This window comes from Pseudophryne corroboree, chromosome 6 (genome assembly GCF_028390025.1).
Source record: "Pseudophryne corroboree isolate aPseCor3 chromosome 6, aPseCor3.hap2, whole genome shotgun sequence".
NCBI classification, from domain to species: Eukaryota; Metazoa; Chordata; class Amphibia; order Anura; family Myobatrachidae; genus Pseudophryne; species Pseudophryne corroboree.
Genome location: NC_086449.1, coordinates 139,199,356 through 139,218,465, shown reverse-complemented (window position 1 = coordinate 139,218,465; position 19,110 = coordinate 139,199,356). Strand labels below are relative to the sequence as shown.

General features: G+C 47.5%; 1 protein-coding gene across 2 annotated transcripts in view; it reads left to right on the top strand.

Annotated features, from left to right (window-relative positions):
* POLD2 (DNA polymerase delta 2, accessory subunit) overlaps positions 1-19,110 on the top strand; it is a 91,053-nt gene that overhangs the window by 27,581 nt on the left and 44,362 nt on the right. For both annotated transcript variants that reach the window (XM_063931905.1, XM_063931906.1), the window contains exon 3: positions 4,180-4,301. In XM_063931905.1, coding sequence (XP_063787975.1) covers positions 4,180-4,301 — 122 coding nt within the window. The remainder of the gene's footprint in view (positions 1-4,179; positions 4,302-19,110) is intronic.

Here is a 19,110-nt window from a genome sequence, read left to right as displayed (position 1 = left end):
TTTTTCCCATCTCTCTCAACAACCTTTTTTAACATACTTTTTAATGTTTTATTAAACCTTTCCACCAACCCGTCAGTTTGGGGATGGTAGATGGACGTCCTGAGGTGAGTGACCTTAAATAACTTGCACAACTCTTTCATGATCCTTGACATAAATGGAGTACCTTGGTCAGTCAAAATTTCTTTTGGTATTCCCACTCTACTAAATACCTGCACCAGCTCCCTAGCTATCGCCTTGGTTGTGATAGTGCGTAAAGGGACAGCCTCAGGATATCGAGTGGCATAGTCCATAATTACCAGGATATACTGATGGCCCCGAGCAGACTTTAACAAGGGCCCCACGAGATCCATGGCTATTCTGTCAAACGGGACCTCTATAATAGGCATGGGAACTAGTGGGCTCCTGAAATGGGGTCTAGGGGCATGATACTGGCATTCAGGACAGGAAGAACAATATTCAGACACTTCTTTATAAACCCCTGGCCAAAAGAACCTTTGTAAAACTCTTTCAGTGGTTTTTTCTGCCCCTAAATGTCCTGCGGTAACGTGACTATGAGCTAAATCTAGTACCGTTCTCCGATAAGGCTGGGGAACTACCAGCTGTTCCACCACATCCTCACCCCTTTTGACAATGTGGTACAAGAGCTCATTACAGATGGCCATGTGGGGATACGTAACCCTGTCACCTGGTACCACAGGTTCCCCATTAACAATCTTAACATTCTCTCTAGCCTTTATTAAGGTAGGATCCTTTAACTGTTCAGACGCAAACAGATCCTTCTTTACCTCCAGGTCAGGCACGCTTTCAGTTCTAACTACTATGTCTCTGTTCCCGGCAAGAGGGTCCTCACTGGACTCCCCATCTGTCACTTCCCCAGCCAAACTAGCAAAAGGCAAAGGGCCAGAAAGTTCCGAAGACCCACGTACATCCATAAAATCACCGGTATTATCAACTGGCTTTTTACTTCTCACATCTGTTGATAACCGTGATTCCCACAGTTTCCAAAAATGAGGAAAATCCCTCCCTATTATGGCCTCATGCACCAAGGTAGGGACCAGTCCCACTTTAACCATTGCTGACCCACAACAAGTTTCTATATTCACCTCAGCAGTGGCATAATGTTGGGTATCCCCATGTATGCAAGTTACCCCAATAGGTATTTGCTGGACCTTTAAGGGGTTCACTAACCCAGCTTTCACGAGGGTAACTAAACTTCCTGAATCTAGCAAGGCCTCTACCCGGTTACCCTCTAAGAACACATCACACATTTGTTTTTCCAGCTCAGGTGAAGGTACCACAGTACAGGCTAACCTAGCAAAGAAAGACATTCTGCGACATTCAAAGGCAGCATCACATTGCATGGGTTCTTGCGTGACTGGGCAATTGGCAATAACATGACCTGGCATACCACACCTAAAACATTTAACCACACGATTATCAACCCGTTTGGGCAGCATAGACCGTTCTAGCCCCATTGGCCTGTCTCCAGGGCCAGTGTTTACAGTCTCTCCAGCCTTGCGTTCTCTTAACCGCCCAGCAACGTTTTCCCACGGAACAGTCTTACCAGTCTTTACTGAAGGGCGCTGTCGAGGATCTATGGGTTGCTGGGTGGTCATCAGTAGTTCCTCTGCTGCCAAATACCTCTCTACCATGTCCACTAATTGGTCAGCAGTACCCGGGTTTCCATGGCTCACCCACTTGCGCAGGACCATGGGCAAAGATCTCAAGTAGCGGTCCATGACGACTCTTTCCACCATCTGGGGACCAGTTAATGTCTCTGGCTGTAGCCATTTTTTTGTTAGCTGAATAAGGTCGTGCATCTGGGAGCGCGGAGGCTTCTCCATGGCGTACAGCCAACGGTGCACCCGTTGTGCTCGTACTGACAGCGTGACTCCCAGGCGGGTCAGGATCTCAGTCTTTAGTTTATCATAGTCCCGAGCCTCAGCAGGGCTTAAATCAAAGTAAGCTTTTTGGGGCTCACCTGACAGGAAAGGTGCCAGCAGACTGGCCCACTGTGCTTTCGGCCAGTTCTCACGCTCGGCAGTCCTTTCAAACGTGGTCAGATAGGCCTCCACATCATCAGCCTCTGTCATTTTCTGCAGGAAGTGACTGGCCCGTATAGAACTAGAGCTGGTTGGAGCACTGACGGCCACATCTCCAACCCGAGCTGCAAGTCTCTGCACCACTTCTGCTAAGGCCTCTCTATCCTGACGCTGTTGCCTGTAAAGTTCATCAACAACTGCCTGCTGTTGTCTCTTATTTTCCTCCATTGCCACCTGCTGCTGTCTTATATTTTCCTCCATTGCCACCTGCTGCTGTCTGTTGGCCTCCTGCTGTAGTCTCCAATTTTCCTCCATTGCCACCTGCTGTTGTCCTATTTTCTTCCATTGCCACCTGCTGCTGTCGGTTGGCCTCCTGCTGAGCCGCTGTAGCTTGCAGCAAGGCTTTAAGCAGATCCTCCATGTCGACAGATTTTTCAGGCGGCTTTGTAGCTGCTTTCACCCAGGACATATATCAAACCCTCAGGGGTGAGTCTCAGTAACTTCACACTGGGCTGTATCTGCATAAACCACCGTTTTCTGCAGGCCTCACAAAGCTGCTGCTTTCACTTATGCGCAGAACGGTGTGCTCGCATTCTCCACCAAGTTGTAACACTGTAGGGGTGCAAGGCGCCTTTTCCTGGGGAATATGGCCGCACGCAGCAGCTGAGGAACAACACAAGTCCAGTTTCTGGTACAACTGACCCCGGCCAGTTTTATTGAAACAGAAAATAAAACAAACCCCAAAATAAAAATACCTTGCCTGTCCGGCACTAACTAAACATAAGATATTCCTAACTGTCACTAAACAAAACACAGAGTTCTTCAGTACATACTGTATAGCTTACTTGCATCAGAAAGCGTGTCTCTCACACACAGATCCTGCAGCCTTCCCAGGCAGTCTGCCCATACTAATCAGGTTAGAAGCACTATAACACTCTTACACAGCTGAAACCCTGATTAGCCCTCTGTGAGGCCAAAGACCCGAACTGGGCCCAATGTCTAGAACTCGCCTTATCTCTCTCTCAGAGCCTTTACCCAGCTTTTACAGCAAACTGAAAAGGTTCAGACAAAACAAAAAGCATTTTTCCTAGAAGTTAACATTTTCTAAAACATGTAAGACAAGAACCTGGGACAAATATACCTGCCCTCAAACACTATCCCAGTGTTCTTGTCACAGTGTACATGACATGTATGAGTGTGACATGTGTATGTGCTATGTGTAAGACGTGTGTGTATATATGTGACTTGAGAGTAGCTTGGTCTGCCAGGGCAGACCAGGCATATGTCTGAAAGGGGTCGACCCGGGAATTTCCCAGGTCTCAGGTTTAGTGTGAAAGGGGGGTCTCCAGCAAAAACCCGGGATTTTTCAGAGGTGAAATTCCCGGGTCGTATGTCTGAAAGGGGTATAACTTGGTTGTACAGTCATTGGCCAGTTTTGTTAATGGTTCCTAATAGGATCCAGCTGTTCACCTCTAGTATTCCTCTGATCTATCCTTAGTAAAAAAAAAGAAAAAAAATTGTAATTGTTTAAAAAAAAAAGTTTTCTCAGAAATAAAAACAAACATTGATTTTGTTTATTTTTGGTTAAAAACTAAAGACATTGGGGGTAATTCAGATCTGATTGCAGCAGCAAATTTGTTAGCAGTTGGGCAAAACCATGTGCACTGCAGAGGGGGGGGGGGCAGATATAGCATGTGCAGAGAGAGTTAGATTTGGGTGGGATATATTGTTTCTGTGCAGGGTAATTACTGGCTGCTTTATTTTTACACTACAATTTAGATTTTAGTTTGAACACACCCCACCCAAGTCTAACTCTCTCTGCACATGTTAGAACTGCCCCACCTGCAGTGCACATGGTTTTGCCCAATTGCAAACAAATTTGCTGCTGCGTTCAGGTCTGAATTAGGCCCATCATGGCTTAAACAGAGTAAGATAATTATGTAATGGCCACAGAGACCTGCACAATGGGTACCTAATTATTCTTTTTAATGTATTTTCCAAAGCTCTATTTATCTCCCAGAAAGCACTGGTCCAATTTATTGATGTGTTAAAGCTTTTTCAGATTAGGCAGGGAGGGTAAGACATTGGTTGTATGATGTGGATCAGTCGTGAGTTACCTTATGTGTGTTATTGCCAGGTGAGGACATCGCTGTGCGGAAATTATGTGAGCTTCAGGGTGCAGAGAGGTGCTGTGTGGTGGGAACTCTGTTTAAATCCATGGAGCTGCAGCCGTCCATCCTGCGTGAGATCAGTGAAGAGGTGCGTACTTTCCTTGTGTTCCCGATGATGTCCTACTTGTTTGTACAATTACTGCCTTCATTGTATCACTGAATATCCTATAGGAAACTGCAGACTCATAGGTGGTTAATGAAAATTAGTACTTTGTACTAAAGCAAAATAATAGTGTTCCAGTAATAGGTAAACACCACCTCATAAATTGGCCATACACATCAGTCAGCATGGTTAATGTAATCAGGCCAATTTAATTTTTATGTCCCCCTACCGATGGCTATTCAATTGTTTCTGCAATGGCCCTCCCATGCTGGTGAGCAGAAATGTGCTAGAAGTGATCCGTTTGGGTGCCCAGACGGCACTTTTCATGTTCTATGCGGCTAAACCCGGCACTGCAGGGTATGATCAGCGCAATAAAAATATGGGCGCTCAAATATTTGTATACTACCCCATCTAACGGGGATTTCTCCGGCTGGGTCCACAGGATAACAGTGGGATATGATGGAGCGATAGCGGATTGGCACCAGACGATCACAAGCTTTCAGTCCTCCCAGGATGCAACGGGCCCGTCCATATATTCCTGCCCACTGGCTCAGGCAAATCCGTTTTTTGTTTGGTGCGGCAGGAGCCGGACCATGGTCAGAGGGCTGCTGTTTTTGGCAGCCCTAAGCTTTCTTATTTTATTTTTTATAGTCTTACTATGTTTTTGAGTGATCTTTCCTAACAGCATCTTATACGCATATTGGAAAGAGTCGCTCCAACAACTCACCGCCGGGTCGCAACAATGCTTAGTGCTGTCTCAGCGGGCGTCTGTGTCGGATATTCTAGCAGGTCCAACAGACGCTAACAGGCTGTGGCCGGAGCACAGGGAGAAGGTAAGGCATCGGTTCTGCTTAGAAGGGGAATACGGACACGTCCACACTGGTTTGGGAGGAGACTACCAAACAGTAGCTGGCACGTTGCCACCATGGGGGCTCCAGCGCTAGGCCTTAGGGATCATAAGGCACCAGGAATAGTATGAGGCTGCGATTCCTAGGGTTGATGTCAGCGGTGGGGAGTCAGACGCTCTCCTGGTCGACCCTCCCCCCAGTTCATGACCAGTTTCCGTCGGTCTCCCGCCATGAACTGTTGACTCACTTCCGTCTCAGACGCTACCACGAGGGGTCTTGGTCGCAGCATAGGCCGCCGCGTCTGTGTTCTCTAAAATCTACCGCGAGGAGACCCGGTCGCAGTACAGGCGTCTGTGTACACAGTGCGTCTGTGTTCACCTAAAGTTCCCGGAGCGACAGTGTACACTAGTAGCGTCTGGATCGATCTTGGAAGTGAGGTGAGTCTCCCTGTATCCCACTCTGCTGAGTACGGGTTATACGGCACTACATTTCTATCTACTTTAGTTAGTATGAATATTTAAGTTTAGTGCCCATTGCATATGAGTCTGTGTACATTACTGTGGTTTTCTTCGCATTGCGTCTGAATACATTAAGATCTGTATAGACCAGAATGCAGTAATATGTACTAGTACATACTTTGAATTGTTTGTAGTTGATAATATGCTCATATGACTAATATATAACGTGACTGACTGCTAGTGTGATTGCTGACTTTATATATTTTGTTTGTCAGTGGTTTCTTCTGAGCCTCAATGCTGGTGCATGGGTAGGGTCAGATTGATATCACTTTAAATGGTAAAGTGATTACAGTCACAAATTGTGTAGTATACTGTGGAAGTGCTGATTATTTATCATGTCTAAGAGCGGCAAAAAAGAGTGACGAGGTTACACTGACCGTAACACCAACACTCGTATTATCATGTTTGTCCTGCAAAACGGTATTATCCTCTCAGGATCTGGTACAGGATGGTTTATGTGCAAATTGTTTTGCTTTTCAGCAGATTACAAGGCAGATCCCTGTTTAGCGTCGGGTAGATCCTCCTTAGGCAATGTTTGCACAGACCTTGTCCAGTATAGCTGAACGGGTAATTCCTACAGCTTCAATACCAGGAGTAGGTTACACTATTAACCCATACATGCAGCTCCCTTCCTACGGTATATCCCCAACAGCTTCTCCAATGAAACAAGCTGAGAAACCGAGTGTAAATAAATCATCAAATTCACAGGCTACACAGGATGATACATCAGATGATGATAGCTCTATCTACTCTGCTTCAGCATTCGAAGAACAGGTAGAAAGTATCAGCTCATTGGATGTAGCTGAATTAATTAGAGCAATGAAGGCTATTCAGCTGAGGGAAATCATGGAAGAAGCTTGGGCTACACCCAATAAAAAATACAGAATTCCCAGAAAATGGGATTCCAATTATACTTTTCCAACTGGGGACTGTTTAAAAAGGGAAGTGCCTCCTAAAGTAGATACGCATGTCATTCGATTAGTGCGAAAATCTATATTGCCTTTGCCATCAACGTCATTAGATGATGTCACAGACAGGAGAGTGGATGGGTTTTTGAAAACCATATTTTCTCTGTCGTATGCAGTCATAAAGCCAGCTATGGCTTCAGCTTGGATGGCAAAAGCAGTAGCTGAATGGGCTGAGGTACTGGAAGACGGGCTTTCAGCACCTTCTAGGGAGCATGAATCCCATATAGCTCACATGAAACAGGCTGCAGTATTCTTGGAAGAAGCGGCAATAGATATGGGTACTATTGCTTCTAAAGCATCAGCCTTAACAGTAGCTGCTCGTAGAGCAGTTTGGTTACGTACATGGAAAGCTGATTCAGAATGAAAAAAGGTTCTGGAATCTTTGCCTTTTGCTGGGAATATTCTGTTTGGTAAAGAATTTACAGATATTCTGGAATCAGAAGCAGAATCCAAGAAAGTCAGGTTTCCTGCCACATATAACCCCAGGCCTAAGGGTCCGTTTTTTTTTTTTTTTTTTGTATAATCTGTTTTTATTGAAACAAATACAGACTTATAACAGTTTGTAAACATATCTGAGTAACAATCAATGGCAAAATGAAGTGACAACTTGGGCATACACAGATTGATAGCCGCTTGTTCAATATAGTTATAGTCTATATTAACATTTTGAATTAAAGAACATAATAAAGCATAAATATATAGCAAGAAAAAGAAAAAGAAAACAACAGAAGAGTGAGGTGACTGAACCGAGTATGTTGAGAAAAGGAGAGTAAGATATGTGCAGTGAATTAAAAGTTAAGCATATTGGTCCAAGACCCCATGCAAGTTGAACCAAAGAGCGGCTCCCATCATCCGCTTCACTTCGCAGAGGAAATGTAAGTCTTATACGACTCGGATGTCTTGTATTCCATCCAAGGCCACCACATAGCAGTAAATTCCGACCGCTTGTCACCAGCGCTCAATAATATATCCTCCATGTTCATATAATAGTCTAGTCTGGAGAACCAGGTATACCTTGTGGGAGGACTAACAGATTTCCACATTGTGGGGATTACTGCCCTTGCGGCATTGCCAAGGTGTCGTAATAAAGATGACTTGTAAGTAGAGATTGGGATAGTGGAATGATTCAGTAACCAAAAGGCCGGGTCAGATGGGACGGGAGTATGTAGAATATCACCGGAAATTGAAATTACATCATCCCAGTAACTTTTAAGAAGGGGGCAGGTCCACCAGATGTGTAGTAGAGAGCCTAGGTCCTTATGGCATCTCCAGCAGGTAGGCGAGATGGATGGGGAAATGATGTGTAAAAGAGTGGGGTGTCTGTACCATCTCATCAGGATCTTATATTGCGTTTCTCTAACCTGGATACAGATGGAGCTCTTATGGGTTTTAAGAAAGATAGAGTCCCATTCCCTGTCTGAGAGTGAGATGTTCAAATCTCTCTCCCATTTTTGAATGAAAAGGGGAGGGGTCGGGGAGTCAGATGTACATAGGAGCTTGTACAGGGTGGACACAGTATGTATGGGATTCATAGGGGCCACACACATTTTTTCAAACGCGGTCAGCTCCCTCGACGCCTCACGGTACACATTATCCGTGTATAGAAAGTGTCGGACCTGCAGGAATTTCCAGAAGTCTGTCTGTGGGATCTCCCATTTCTCACGTATCTCCGAGAACTGTTTAACCCCAGATGGGTGGACCAATTGCCCCACTCTAAAGAGTCCCTCTAGTGCCCAGTTTTGATAATACCCCAGGGAGAGGCCAGGTGGGAAGGTCGGATTGCTCAGAAAGGAGGTAAGTGGGCCAAAAACAGAAGAGATGCACGATCTTTGTCGTGTCCCCTTCCAAAAAGAAAGTGTAGGAGAAATAGTCGGGTGAGGGTGTAGTAGTTTAGGCAAGGCCGGGAGCCAAGGGAAGATCTCTGGGAACAGTTGTAAGCATAGACCTTCTAAGACCACCCATTGTTTAATCTCCCTGCTCCTGGTCCAGTCCAAGACTCTGTTCAAGAGGATTGCTTGGTAGTAAGTTTTAATATCTGGTAGCTGAAATCCACCCCTCTGTGGTGGGCGAATCAGGATGGATCTATTAATTCTAGGTCTCTTACGACGCCAAATAAATTGCTGAATCAAAGATCTCACAGTCCGGAACCAGGAGTCGGGGATCTGAATTGGTAAGGTCTGAAGGAGGTAGAGTAGTTTGGGTAGCGTGTTCATCTTTACAACGTTGATTCTACCTAGCCAAGAGAGATTATGGTATTGCCATCTGCAATAATCATTTCTAATGGACTGGAGAATAGGGTGGAAATTCAAGGACAATAGACGCGAGGGGTCGCTAGACAGCTGCACTCCCAGGTATGTGATGTGGGAGTCCCTCCACTGAAAGGGAAATGTGGCTTTCAAGCCAGTTAAGACCGAATGGGGGGTTGAGATATGAAGGGCATAGGATTTAGATGTGTTGATTTTAAAGCCTGATAGTGAGCTGAAAATGTCCAACTCACTCATCAGGTTAGGGAGTGAGAGCGCAGGGTTTGTGACCGTCGTCAGCAGATCGTCTGCAAATAGAGCAAGTTTATAGTCTATGTCACCTACTTGTAGCCCCTTAATCCTGTCATTTGCTCTAATAGCCCTGGCCAGGGCTTCAATACAAAGAACAAAAATCAGGGGGGACAAGGGGCAGCCCTGTCTCGTTCCGTTACTGATAGGAAAGTTGTCAGAGAGGGTCCCGTTAACCCGTACTTTAGCCGATGGTTGTGTATATAGAGATAGTATTCCATGGAGGGCTCGTGGGCCCAACCCAATATGCTCCAGCACCGCTCTCATGAAATCCCAATTTACCCTGTCGAAAGCCTTTTCGGCATCTGTAGACAACAACACAGTGGATGTCTTGCTGCTAGAGGCCAAATGGATGAGATTTAGGAGTTTAGTCGTATTATCTTTAGCTTCACGGCCGGGGACGAAGCCCACTTGGTCGTTATGGACAAGCGACGGGAGAAATTCATTCAATCTAAGAGCCATTAGTTTCGCAAAGAATTTGAGATCTAGATTAAGCAGGGAAATTGGCCTGTAACTGGAGCATACTGAGGGGTCCTTTCCTTGTTTAGGGATCACCGTGATGTGGGCCTCAAGTGATTGTCTGGAGAAGTGGGTTTCGGCGGATATGGAGTTGAAAGCCCGCAGTATTTTGGGAGCGAGAACCTCTTTAAATATCTTATAATAGGTGGCTGTGAAGCCATCTGGGCCCGGACTTTTACGTAGGGGGGCGGTAGAGATAACACGTTCCACCTCGGTCAAAGTGAAAGGTGCTTCTAAGGATTCCCGGTCAGACCCTGACAGTCGAGGGAATGCCACATCAGCTAAGTATTTCCTGGCTCTTAACATATTGGAGAGGGGGTTGTGGGCCTGGGAAGGGTCACCTAGGTTATATAGAGTATTGTAATAATTTTTAAAGCATGCTGCTATCTCCGGGGACTTAAAGCATACGGAACCCGTATTATTTTTCATTGAGGGAATGAAGGAGGCCAATCTCTGAGATCTAAGTGCCTGGGCCAGCAGCCGACCCGGCTTATTCCCCCACTTATAATATTTGCTATTACATTTACGCAAGGAGGCTTGGGTTTTGTTATTAAGGGTTGATCGGAGTTGTGCCCGGGTCGCAGACAGCTCCACCAAATCCGATGGGGTCAGGGAGGATTTGTGGCGGGACTCTAGGGAATGAATTTTATGTAATAGTGTGGTGATTAAGGCCTGACTGTTCTTCTTCACAAATGAGCCTAATTGGATCAGTTTACCCCGTATAACACATTTGTGGGCCTCCCAGACCGTAATTTCAGATAGTTCTCCTGTATCATTAATGTCAAAGTAATCGGACAATGCCTTATCCAGTTCCGATTTGCAATATGCATCATACAAGAGGGATTCATTAAGGCACCAGGTCCAAGGACCAGGGGTTCGAGAGGGGGCCGATAGGGACAAGGATACTGGGGCATGGTCCGACCACGTGATGGAGCCAATAGAGGCATCTACGATTAGAGGGAGGTGCCTATGGCTTAAGAATAAATAGTCTAGGCGTGAGTAAACCTGATGTGGGTGCGAGAAAAAAGAGAAATCTCTGTCAGTGGGATGTGTGACCCGCCAAGAGTCAGCCAATTGAAATTCGTGGAAGACCTTCCTAACCTGTCTATGTTTATGTTCAGAGAATTTAGGGGCTGGAGGGGAGGTGTCGATGGAGGGGTCCATGGACCAGTTTAGGTCGCCTCCCAAAACTACGATACCCTGCATAAGGGCCTCAAGTCGGGCAAGGTGGGATCGAAAAAAGGGTATTTGGCCTTGATTTGGAGCATAGAGGGCTATGAGGGTGTATGCCTTGGAAAATATATTGCATTGGACTACTAGTAATCTCCCTGGGACTAGTTTATGAACAGAGACATTAGACACTTGGAGGGCCCTAGAAAAAATTATAGCGACCCCCTTAGATTTACTTTCAGGATTGTTGGAATAGAAAGCAAGGGGAAATCTTTGATTTACTAAGGAAGGCCCACGAGCAGAGATCTTAAAATGTGTCTCCTGAATCAGAGCCACATCTACTCTGTCAGATCGTAGTGTCCGAAGTAAATGGGATCTTTTCTCGGGGGTGTTAAGCCCCTTTGCATTAATCGAGGTGAATTTAAGTATACCTGGAAGAGACATCACATCGTATCATAACACAAAGAAGTATAGTACTCGGACAGTTCACCAAAGAAAATAAAAAAATAAAAAAAACGGTAAGGAGAAGAAGAGTGAAGAAAAGAGCAAGTTACAGAAAATAGAAACATCGTAAACATAGAAACATCCGCAATGGGGAAGCAGGTAGGTATATTAACCAGCATCCCCATGGGGCACAACGGCCGTATGCGGGACTGGGGTAAGGGAGTCACCCTTACAGGCACTGTTTTTAGCATAAACATCGTAAGAGAATAATACTCACTAAGTAAGGTTTATAATGACCAATAATATCAACCGGTGGGAACAATTAACTAACTTCTGGTAAAGTCACATCTCTGAATTCCAGGACTGAAGATGAGACCGGGGAGGGGGGGACGCAGTAAAATGAGGCTGATTTGGCACTAGGCCGCGTATAACGTGTCCCACTTGGTACATCACAGTCAGGATATTCAGTCCTCCTGAAGAAAACAAAAGAGATCAATTGGCAGAGAAGTGGGAAGCGGTTTCTTCAGGTAGGGGAGGAATCTTGGCGAGCAGGAAGTGGTTTTGAAGGTTTCTTTTGAGAACTGCCGACCACTTGCCATGGCTCTCTATTTCCCACAGGCTGTGGTGGGTGTAGATCCGGGAGGATGAAGTCCCAGTCCGGGACCTTCAAGGGTGGGAGACCGAGACCGGAGCAGAAGGTGGGGAGGTCGGATGGGGTATGGAGAGAGTGTATCTTGCCTGAAGATGATACCTGTAGGCTGAAAGGAAAACCCCATCTGTATTTCAGCTGTCGTTTGCGGAGTTCTTCCGTAATGGGGCGAAGAATCTTCCTTTGTTGCAGGGTGTGCCAGGAGAGATCTTGAAAGATGGAGATAGGGTTGCCCTTGTAGTCCAAGTCATCTATATGACGTGCTTTATTCATAATTTCTTCCTTCTGGGAATAATAATGCAGGCGACATATGACGTCTCGGGGTCGATCGGAAGAAAGCCCCCTTGGCTTGAGTGCGCGGTGAGCTCTATCAAATGTTATGATGGCAGCTGGGTCTTTGCCCAGAATTGTGTTGAAGATTGTCGTCAAGGTATCCACTATGCCTGTCTGGGGGACCTCTTCTGGAATACCTCTCACCCGGATATTATTCCTCCTACCTCTGTTATCCAAATCCAATACACGGGTCCGTAGTGATCTGATCTCATCCGACTGGGTTTTGATAACTTTCTGGGGTCCTTAACAGATGTTATCAGTAGAGTCTCGATGCTCTTCAAGCGTGTTCACCCTATCAGAAAGCTGCAAGATATCTTGTTTGATTGATGCCAGCTCTCTTCGCATGGTATCTTGGATATCCTGCTTAGTTGGGAGTGTTTTCATAAATTGCAGGATATCTTGAAGAGCGGTATCGCTGTGGGTGTGTGGGGTAGGCTGCTCCATCATTAACGGAGAGGCAGAGGAAGCAGAATGGCAGGATGACGGGCTGGAGGGAGAGAGGTTTCCGGATAATCTTGCAGGAGTAGGTTGTAGGAACGGTCTCATTCCCGGTTGGGTCGCGGTCTCCTTAGGTTGTGCAGTATTACATTTCTTTTTCCCGGATCTGACCATGCTTAGAAGTGAGTAGATGAATACGAGGTTGCAAAAGGTATCATAAGCATAAACTTGGCGTTGCTTGATACGCTGTGAAGTGCCTATAGCATGGTGACTCCCAGTGGAATGGTACTAACACGCCATTAATCGGTGATCGCTAGTAGGATAACAGGCACATAGTGGGCATCGGATCCCGCCTCTTCGGTAATGTGGAGGTAAATATGAGGCGCCCGCATCACCGGCCCCCAGAGAGCGACCCACCTCTTTTGCAAATTCTATCAGGCAAGTGTAAGGGGACTTGAGTAACACATGTATAACTATGTATATGGGTAAGTCACTAGGGGGAGCTCCAGCTCAATATATAGACCTCAAAGGGCACTGCCACTGGAAAATAGGAATTAGGAATTAGGCCCACTGATCCAAGGAAGTGTAATATCAGAACTGTAGAATAATAAAGCGCCCCCTAAGGTGCTCAACAGATACAGTGGGACATGATGAAATAAATGGTGCAGGTATCCAAGGAGTGCATTCACACCAGAGAGCTGTATGCAGTGTGTATGTGTAATAAACACCCCCAGATATTGATTGATAAAATATGCCAGTTATTAGGTCTGCCACAGGTGGAAAGGGGCCCTGTGTATAAAGCAGGCGTCTAAGGGTGCGTGCTCGGGGCCCGCCGTGTCCTCGTTCCGGTCCTGGAACTCGCGGCCGGGCCTCCTCAAAACTCCAGTCCCCGGTCTTCAGATGCGGGGAGCGGAGGCCTTGGCAGTCGGGCCTGTGCTGGGAGCATTCGCGGCTGAGCGTCAGAGGGTGGGAGAGGCGCCGCGGGTGCTGCAGGGCCGCCGGACAGCGAGGGACTAGCAGGCCAGTCAAAACCTACCAGCCGTCGCCTCCGTCTGGTCCACGGGCTTTCAGGGCCTCCGTCTCCGTCGCCGCGTCTCGGGAGTGAAGGTCCGAGGGGTCACCGTCTCCACAGCCCGCAGCCTCCTCTTCCCCGCGTCGCTGCCTTCTGGTGTGGGCAGGTGCAGGCTCCGTCTCCGGGCTCCCCGGCAGGAGCGTGACACTCGGCCGAGTGTCGAGTCCGGGGGGGACCTCCACTCCAGTCCCCGGCTTCACAGGGAGGGGTAGGCCGCAACCCGCAAAGACCCTGAAAAGGGTCCCCCGGCTCCGCAGTCGCTACCCCTCAAGCAGGTGAGTTAAAGTAGAGCCACAGGGCACTATGGGGTCGGTGAGGGACCTGATCAATATATAGTAGAGGCTAAATGTGTAGAGGGTTAGCAGGAGCTCCTGGAAAACCCTTCCATTCAGCTTGCTGGCCAAACCACGCCCCCCAGGGTCCGGTTTTTAGTCCATTTTGGTTGCAAGGAAAAGCAAAAGGAAAAAGCGAACGTAAACAGCCCCAATACAATAAGTTTGGTAAGGCAAAGAAGCATTGGGCCACCAGAGGGCCAGCTTCCAAACCAGAAGATAAGCCATCAGCCTGATGGTGCGGGCCTCCGCCTGGGGGACCCCAGGGTAGGGGGACGACTTCTTCATTTTGCACAGATATGGCGGCAGTCTACAACAGATGCCTGGGTGCAAGAAGCGGTATCTCTGGGTTATGTTTTCCCTTTCAAGAAGCAGCCTCCTCGAAGGTTCTTCTGCACCAGCCCATCTCGGGTAGAGGCGAAGGCCAGAGCCCTGCAAGAAGCAGTTCAGAAATTGCTTCAGTCAGGAGTAATTATTCCAGTACCCCCTGCACAATGGGGATGGGGTTTTTACTCCAACCTGTTTTTGGTTCAGAAGCCAAATGGGTCGTTTCGGCCCATTCTCAATCTCAAAATGCTAAACAAATACATTTGGGTACCGCGGTTCCACATGGAGACGTTACGCTCCATAGTTTTGGCCATGGAACCAGGGGATTATATGGTATCCCTGGATATACAGGATGCTTAACTACCTGTTCCTATAGCACTGTCTCATCAGTGTTATCTCAGGTTCGCCATCCTCCTGCAACATTTTCAGTTCCAGGCTTTACCCTTTGGGTTAGCCACAGCACCCAGAGTATTTACCAAAATTATGGTGGTTATGGCAGCTTATCTCCGCAAGCAGGGGATAAGAATTTTTCCATACCTCGACGACCTTTTAATCCTGGCACAATCCCAGGAATTGCTCCTGGGCCATCTCCAACAGACAATAGCTTGTCTACAGGAGCACGGATGGCTCATAAATTGGGTAAAGTCATTTCTGATTCCGTTACTTGGGGGCTGTATTGGATTCAAGTCTGCAGAGAATAATTTTACCTCGGCACAAGATATCAAAGGTGCAGTTGAGGACTCAGGAGTTGTTACACAGTCAAAGTTTCACTGAACCTGTGTGTTTTCGGGAGAAGGGGCATTTTTATACAGGCAATCAATCTGGATAGCATGCAAAAAAAATAATATATCGGTTAAACATCTGGAAAAATCGTGAAAAACGTAACTTTTTTGCACCCGATTTTCTCTTACGTCCTAGAGGATGCTGGGGACTCCGTAAGGACCATGGGGTATAGACAGGCTCCGCAGGAGATATGGGCACTCTAAAGAACTTTTAGTATGGGTGTGCACTGGCTCCTCCCTCTATGCCCCTCCTCCAGACCTCAGTTAGATCCTGTGCCCAGAGGAGAATGGGTGCTCTACAGGGGAGCTCTACTGAGTTTCTCTGATAAAAGAATTTTGTTAGGTTTTTTATTTTCAGGGAGCCCTGCTGGCAACAGGCTCCCTGCATCGTGGGACTGAGGGGAGAGAAGCAGACCTACTTAAATGATGGGCTCTGCTTCTTAGGCTACTGGACACCATTAGCTCCAGAGGGATCGGAACGCAGGTCTCCCCCTGCCGTTCGTCCTCCTCGCAGAGCCGGAAGATAGAAGCCGGGTGAGTATAACGAAGAAAGAAGACTACTAAGGCGGCAGAAGACTTCAGATCTTCACTGAGGTAAGCGCGCAGCTTACTCCCACAAGTTACACACACGGCAGGCACTGATGGGTGCAGGGCGCAGGGGGGGGGGCGCCCTGGGCAGCAATATATACTTCTATTTTTGGCATGTTAGATACATATGGGCTGCGGTGTCAGTGAATATGTTCATCCCCCGCCATTGTTTGTGAATTTGAGCGGGACCAAAGCCCGCCACTAGAGGGGGCGGAGCTTGGTCGCACAGCACTAACCAGCACCATTTTCTCCACAGTGTGCTGAAGAGAAGCTGTCTCCCCGGACTCTCCCCTGCAGAACGGTGATACAGGGCTGAAAAAGAGGGGGGGGGGGGGGGGGGGGCACATTTTGGCGCAGTGAGTGTATTACACGATTGACTTAATATAAAAGCGCTATATCTGGGAATTGTTTCCAGTGTCAGTTGGCGCTGGGTGTGTGCTGGCATACTCTCTCTCTGTCTCTCCAAAGGGCCTTGTTGGGGAACTGTCCCCTTATAGATATATCCCTGTGTGTGTGTGTGAGGGTGTCGGTACGCGTGTGTCGACATGTCTGAAGCGGAAGGCTCATCCAAGGAGGAGGTGGAGCAGATGATTGTGGTGTCTCCGTCGGCAACGCCGACTCATGATTGGTATGATATGTGGAATATTTTAAATGCTAATGTGACCTTATTACATAAGAGAATGGACAAAGCTGAGTCCAAGGAAACAGCAGGGAGTCAAGGGTCTCAAAAGCGTCCCTTGTCACAAATAGTAGACACTGATACCGACACGGATTCTGACTCCAGTGTCGACTACGATGAGGCAAGGATGCACTCTAAGGTGGCCAAAAGTATTCATTATATGATTATGGCAATAAAAGAGACCGCTCTGTCCCTGACACGAGGGTGCGCATGTATAAGGAAAAGAAACCTGAGGTAACGTTTCCTCCATCTCATGAACTGAACGAATTATTTGAAAAAGCTTGGGTAACTTTAGACAAAAAACTGCAGATTCCCAAGAGGATCCTTATGGCGTATCCTTACCCTGCAAAGGACAGGGTACATTGGGAATCCTCGCCCAGGGTGGACAAGGCATTAACGCGTCTGTCCAAGAAGGTGGCGCTACCGTCTCCTGACACCGCGGCCCTTAAGGATCCTGCGGATCGTAGACAGGAGACTACCTTAAAGTCTATTTCTCTATCGTCCTAGTGGATGCTGGGGTTCCTGAAAGGACCATGGGGAATAGCGGCTCCGCAGGAGACAGGGCACAAAAAGTAAAGCTTTAGGATCAGGTGGTGTGCACTGGCTCCTCCCCCTATGACCCTCCTCCAAGCCTCAGTTAGATTTTTGTGCCCGGCCGAGAAGGGTGCAGTCTAGGTGGCTCTCCTAAAGAGCTGCTTAGAAAAGTTTAGCTTAGGTTTTTTATTTTACAGTGAGTCCTGCTGGCAACAGGATCACTGCAACGAGGGACTTAGGGGAGAAGAAGTGAACTCACCTGCGTGCAGGATGGATTGGCTTCTTTGGCTACTGGACATTAGCTCCAGAGGGACGATCACAGGTACAGCCTGGATGGTCACCGGAGCCTCGCCGCCGGCCCCCTTGCAGATGCTGAAAAGAGAAGAAGGTCCAGAATCGGCGGCAGAAGACTCCTCAGTCTTCTTAAGGTAGCGCACAGCACTGCAGCTGTGCGCCATTGCTCTCAGCACACTTCACACGGCAGTCACTGAGGGTGCAGGGCGCTGGGAGGGGGGCGCCCTGGGAGGCAATGTAAACCTATTTTTTGGCAAAAAATACCTCACATATAGCCTCCGGGGGCTATATGGAGATATTTAACCCCTGCCAGAATCCGTTGAAGAGCGGGAGACGAGCCCGCCGAAAAAGGGGCGGGGCCTATCTCCTCAGCACACAGCGCCATTTTCCCTCACAGAAAGGCTGGAGGGAAGGCTCCCAGGCTCTCCCCTGCACTGCACTACAGAAACAGGGTTAAAACAGAGAGGGGGGGCACTAATTTGGCGTTAGAAATATATAAAAAGATGCTATAAGGGAAAACACTTATATAAGGTTGTCCCTATATAATTATAGCGTTTTTTGGTGTGTGCTGGCAAACTCTCCCTCTGTCTCTCCAAAGGGCTAGTGGGTCCTGTCCTCTATCAGAGCATTCCCTGTGTGTGTGCTGTGTGTCGGTACGTGTGTGTCGACATGTATGAGGACGATGTTGGTGAGGAGGCGGAGCAATTGCCTGTAATGGTGATGTCACTCTCTAGGGAGTCGACACCGGAATGGATGGCTTATTTAGGGAATTACGTGATAATGTCAACACGCTGCAAGGTCGGTTGACGACATGAGACGGCCGACAAACAATTAGTACCGGTCCAGACGTCTCAAAAACACCGTCAGGGGTTTTAAAACGCCCGTTTACCTTAGTCGGTCGACACAGACACGGACACTGAATCCAGTGTCGACGGTGAATAAACAAACGTATTCCTTATTAGGGCCACACGTTAAGGGCAATGAAGGAGGTGTTACATATTTCTGATACTACAAGTACCACAAAAGAGGGTATTATGTGGGATGTGAAAAAACTACCTGTAGTTTTTCCTGAATCAGATAAATTAAATGAAGTGTGTGATGATGCGTGGGTTCCCCCCGATAGAAAATTATTGGCGGTATACCCTTTCCCGCCAGAAGTTAGGGCGCGTTGGGAAACACCCCTTAGGGTGGATAAGGCGCTCACACGCTTATCAAAACAAGTGGCGGTACCGTCTATAGATAGGGCCGTCCTCAAGGAGCCAGCTGACAGGAGGCTGGAAAATATCATATAAAAGTATATACACACATACTGGTGTTATACTGCGACCAGCGATCGCCTCAGCCTGGATGTGCAGAGCTGGGGTGGCTTGGTCGGATTCCCTGACTAAAAATATTGATACCCTTGACAGGGACAGTATTTTATTGACTATAGAGCATTTAAAGGATGCATTTCTATATATGCGAGATGCACAGAGGGATATTTGCACTCTGGCATCAAGAGTAAGTGCGATGTCCATATCTGCCAGAAGATGTTTATGGACACGACAGTGGTCAGGTGATGCAGATTCCAAACGGCACAAAGGTGTATTGCCGTATAAAGGAAGAGGAGTTATTTGGGGTCGGTCCATCGGACCTGGTGGCCACGGCAACTGCTGGAAAATCCACCGTTTTTACCCTAAGTCACATCTCTGCAGAAAAAGACACCGTCTTTTCAGCCTCAGTCCTTTCGTCCCTATAAGAGTCATAT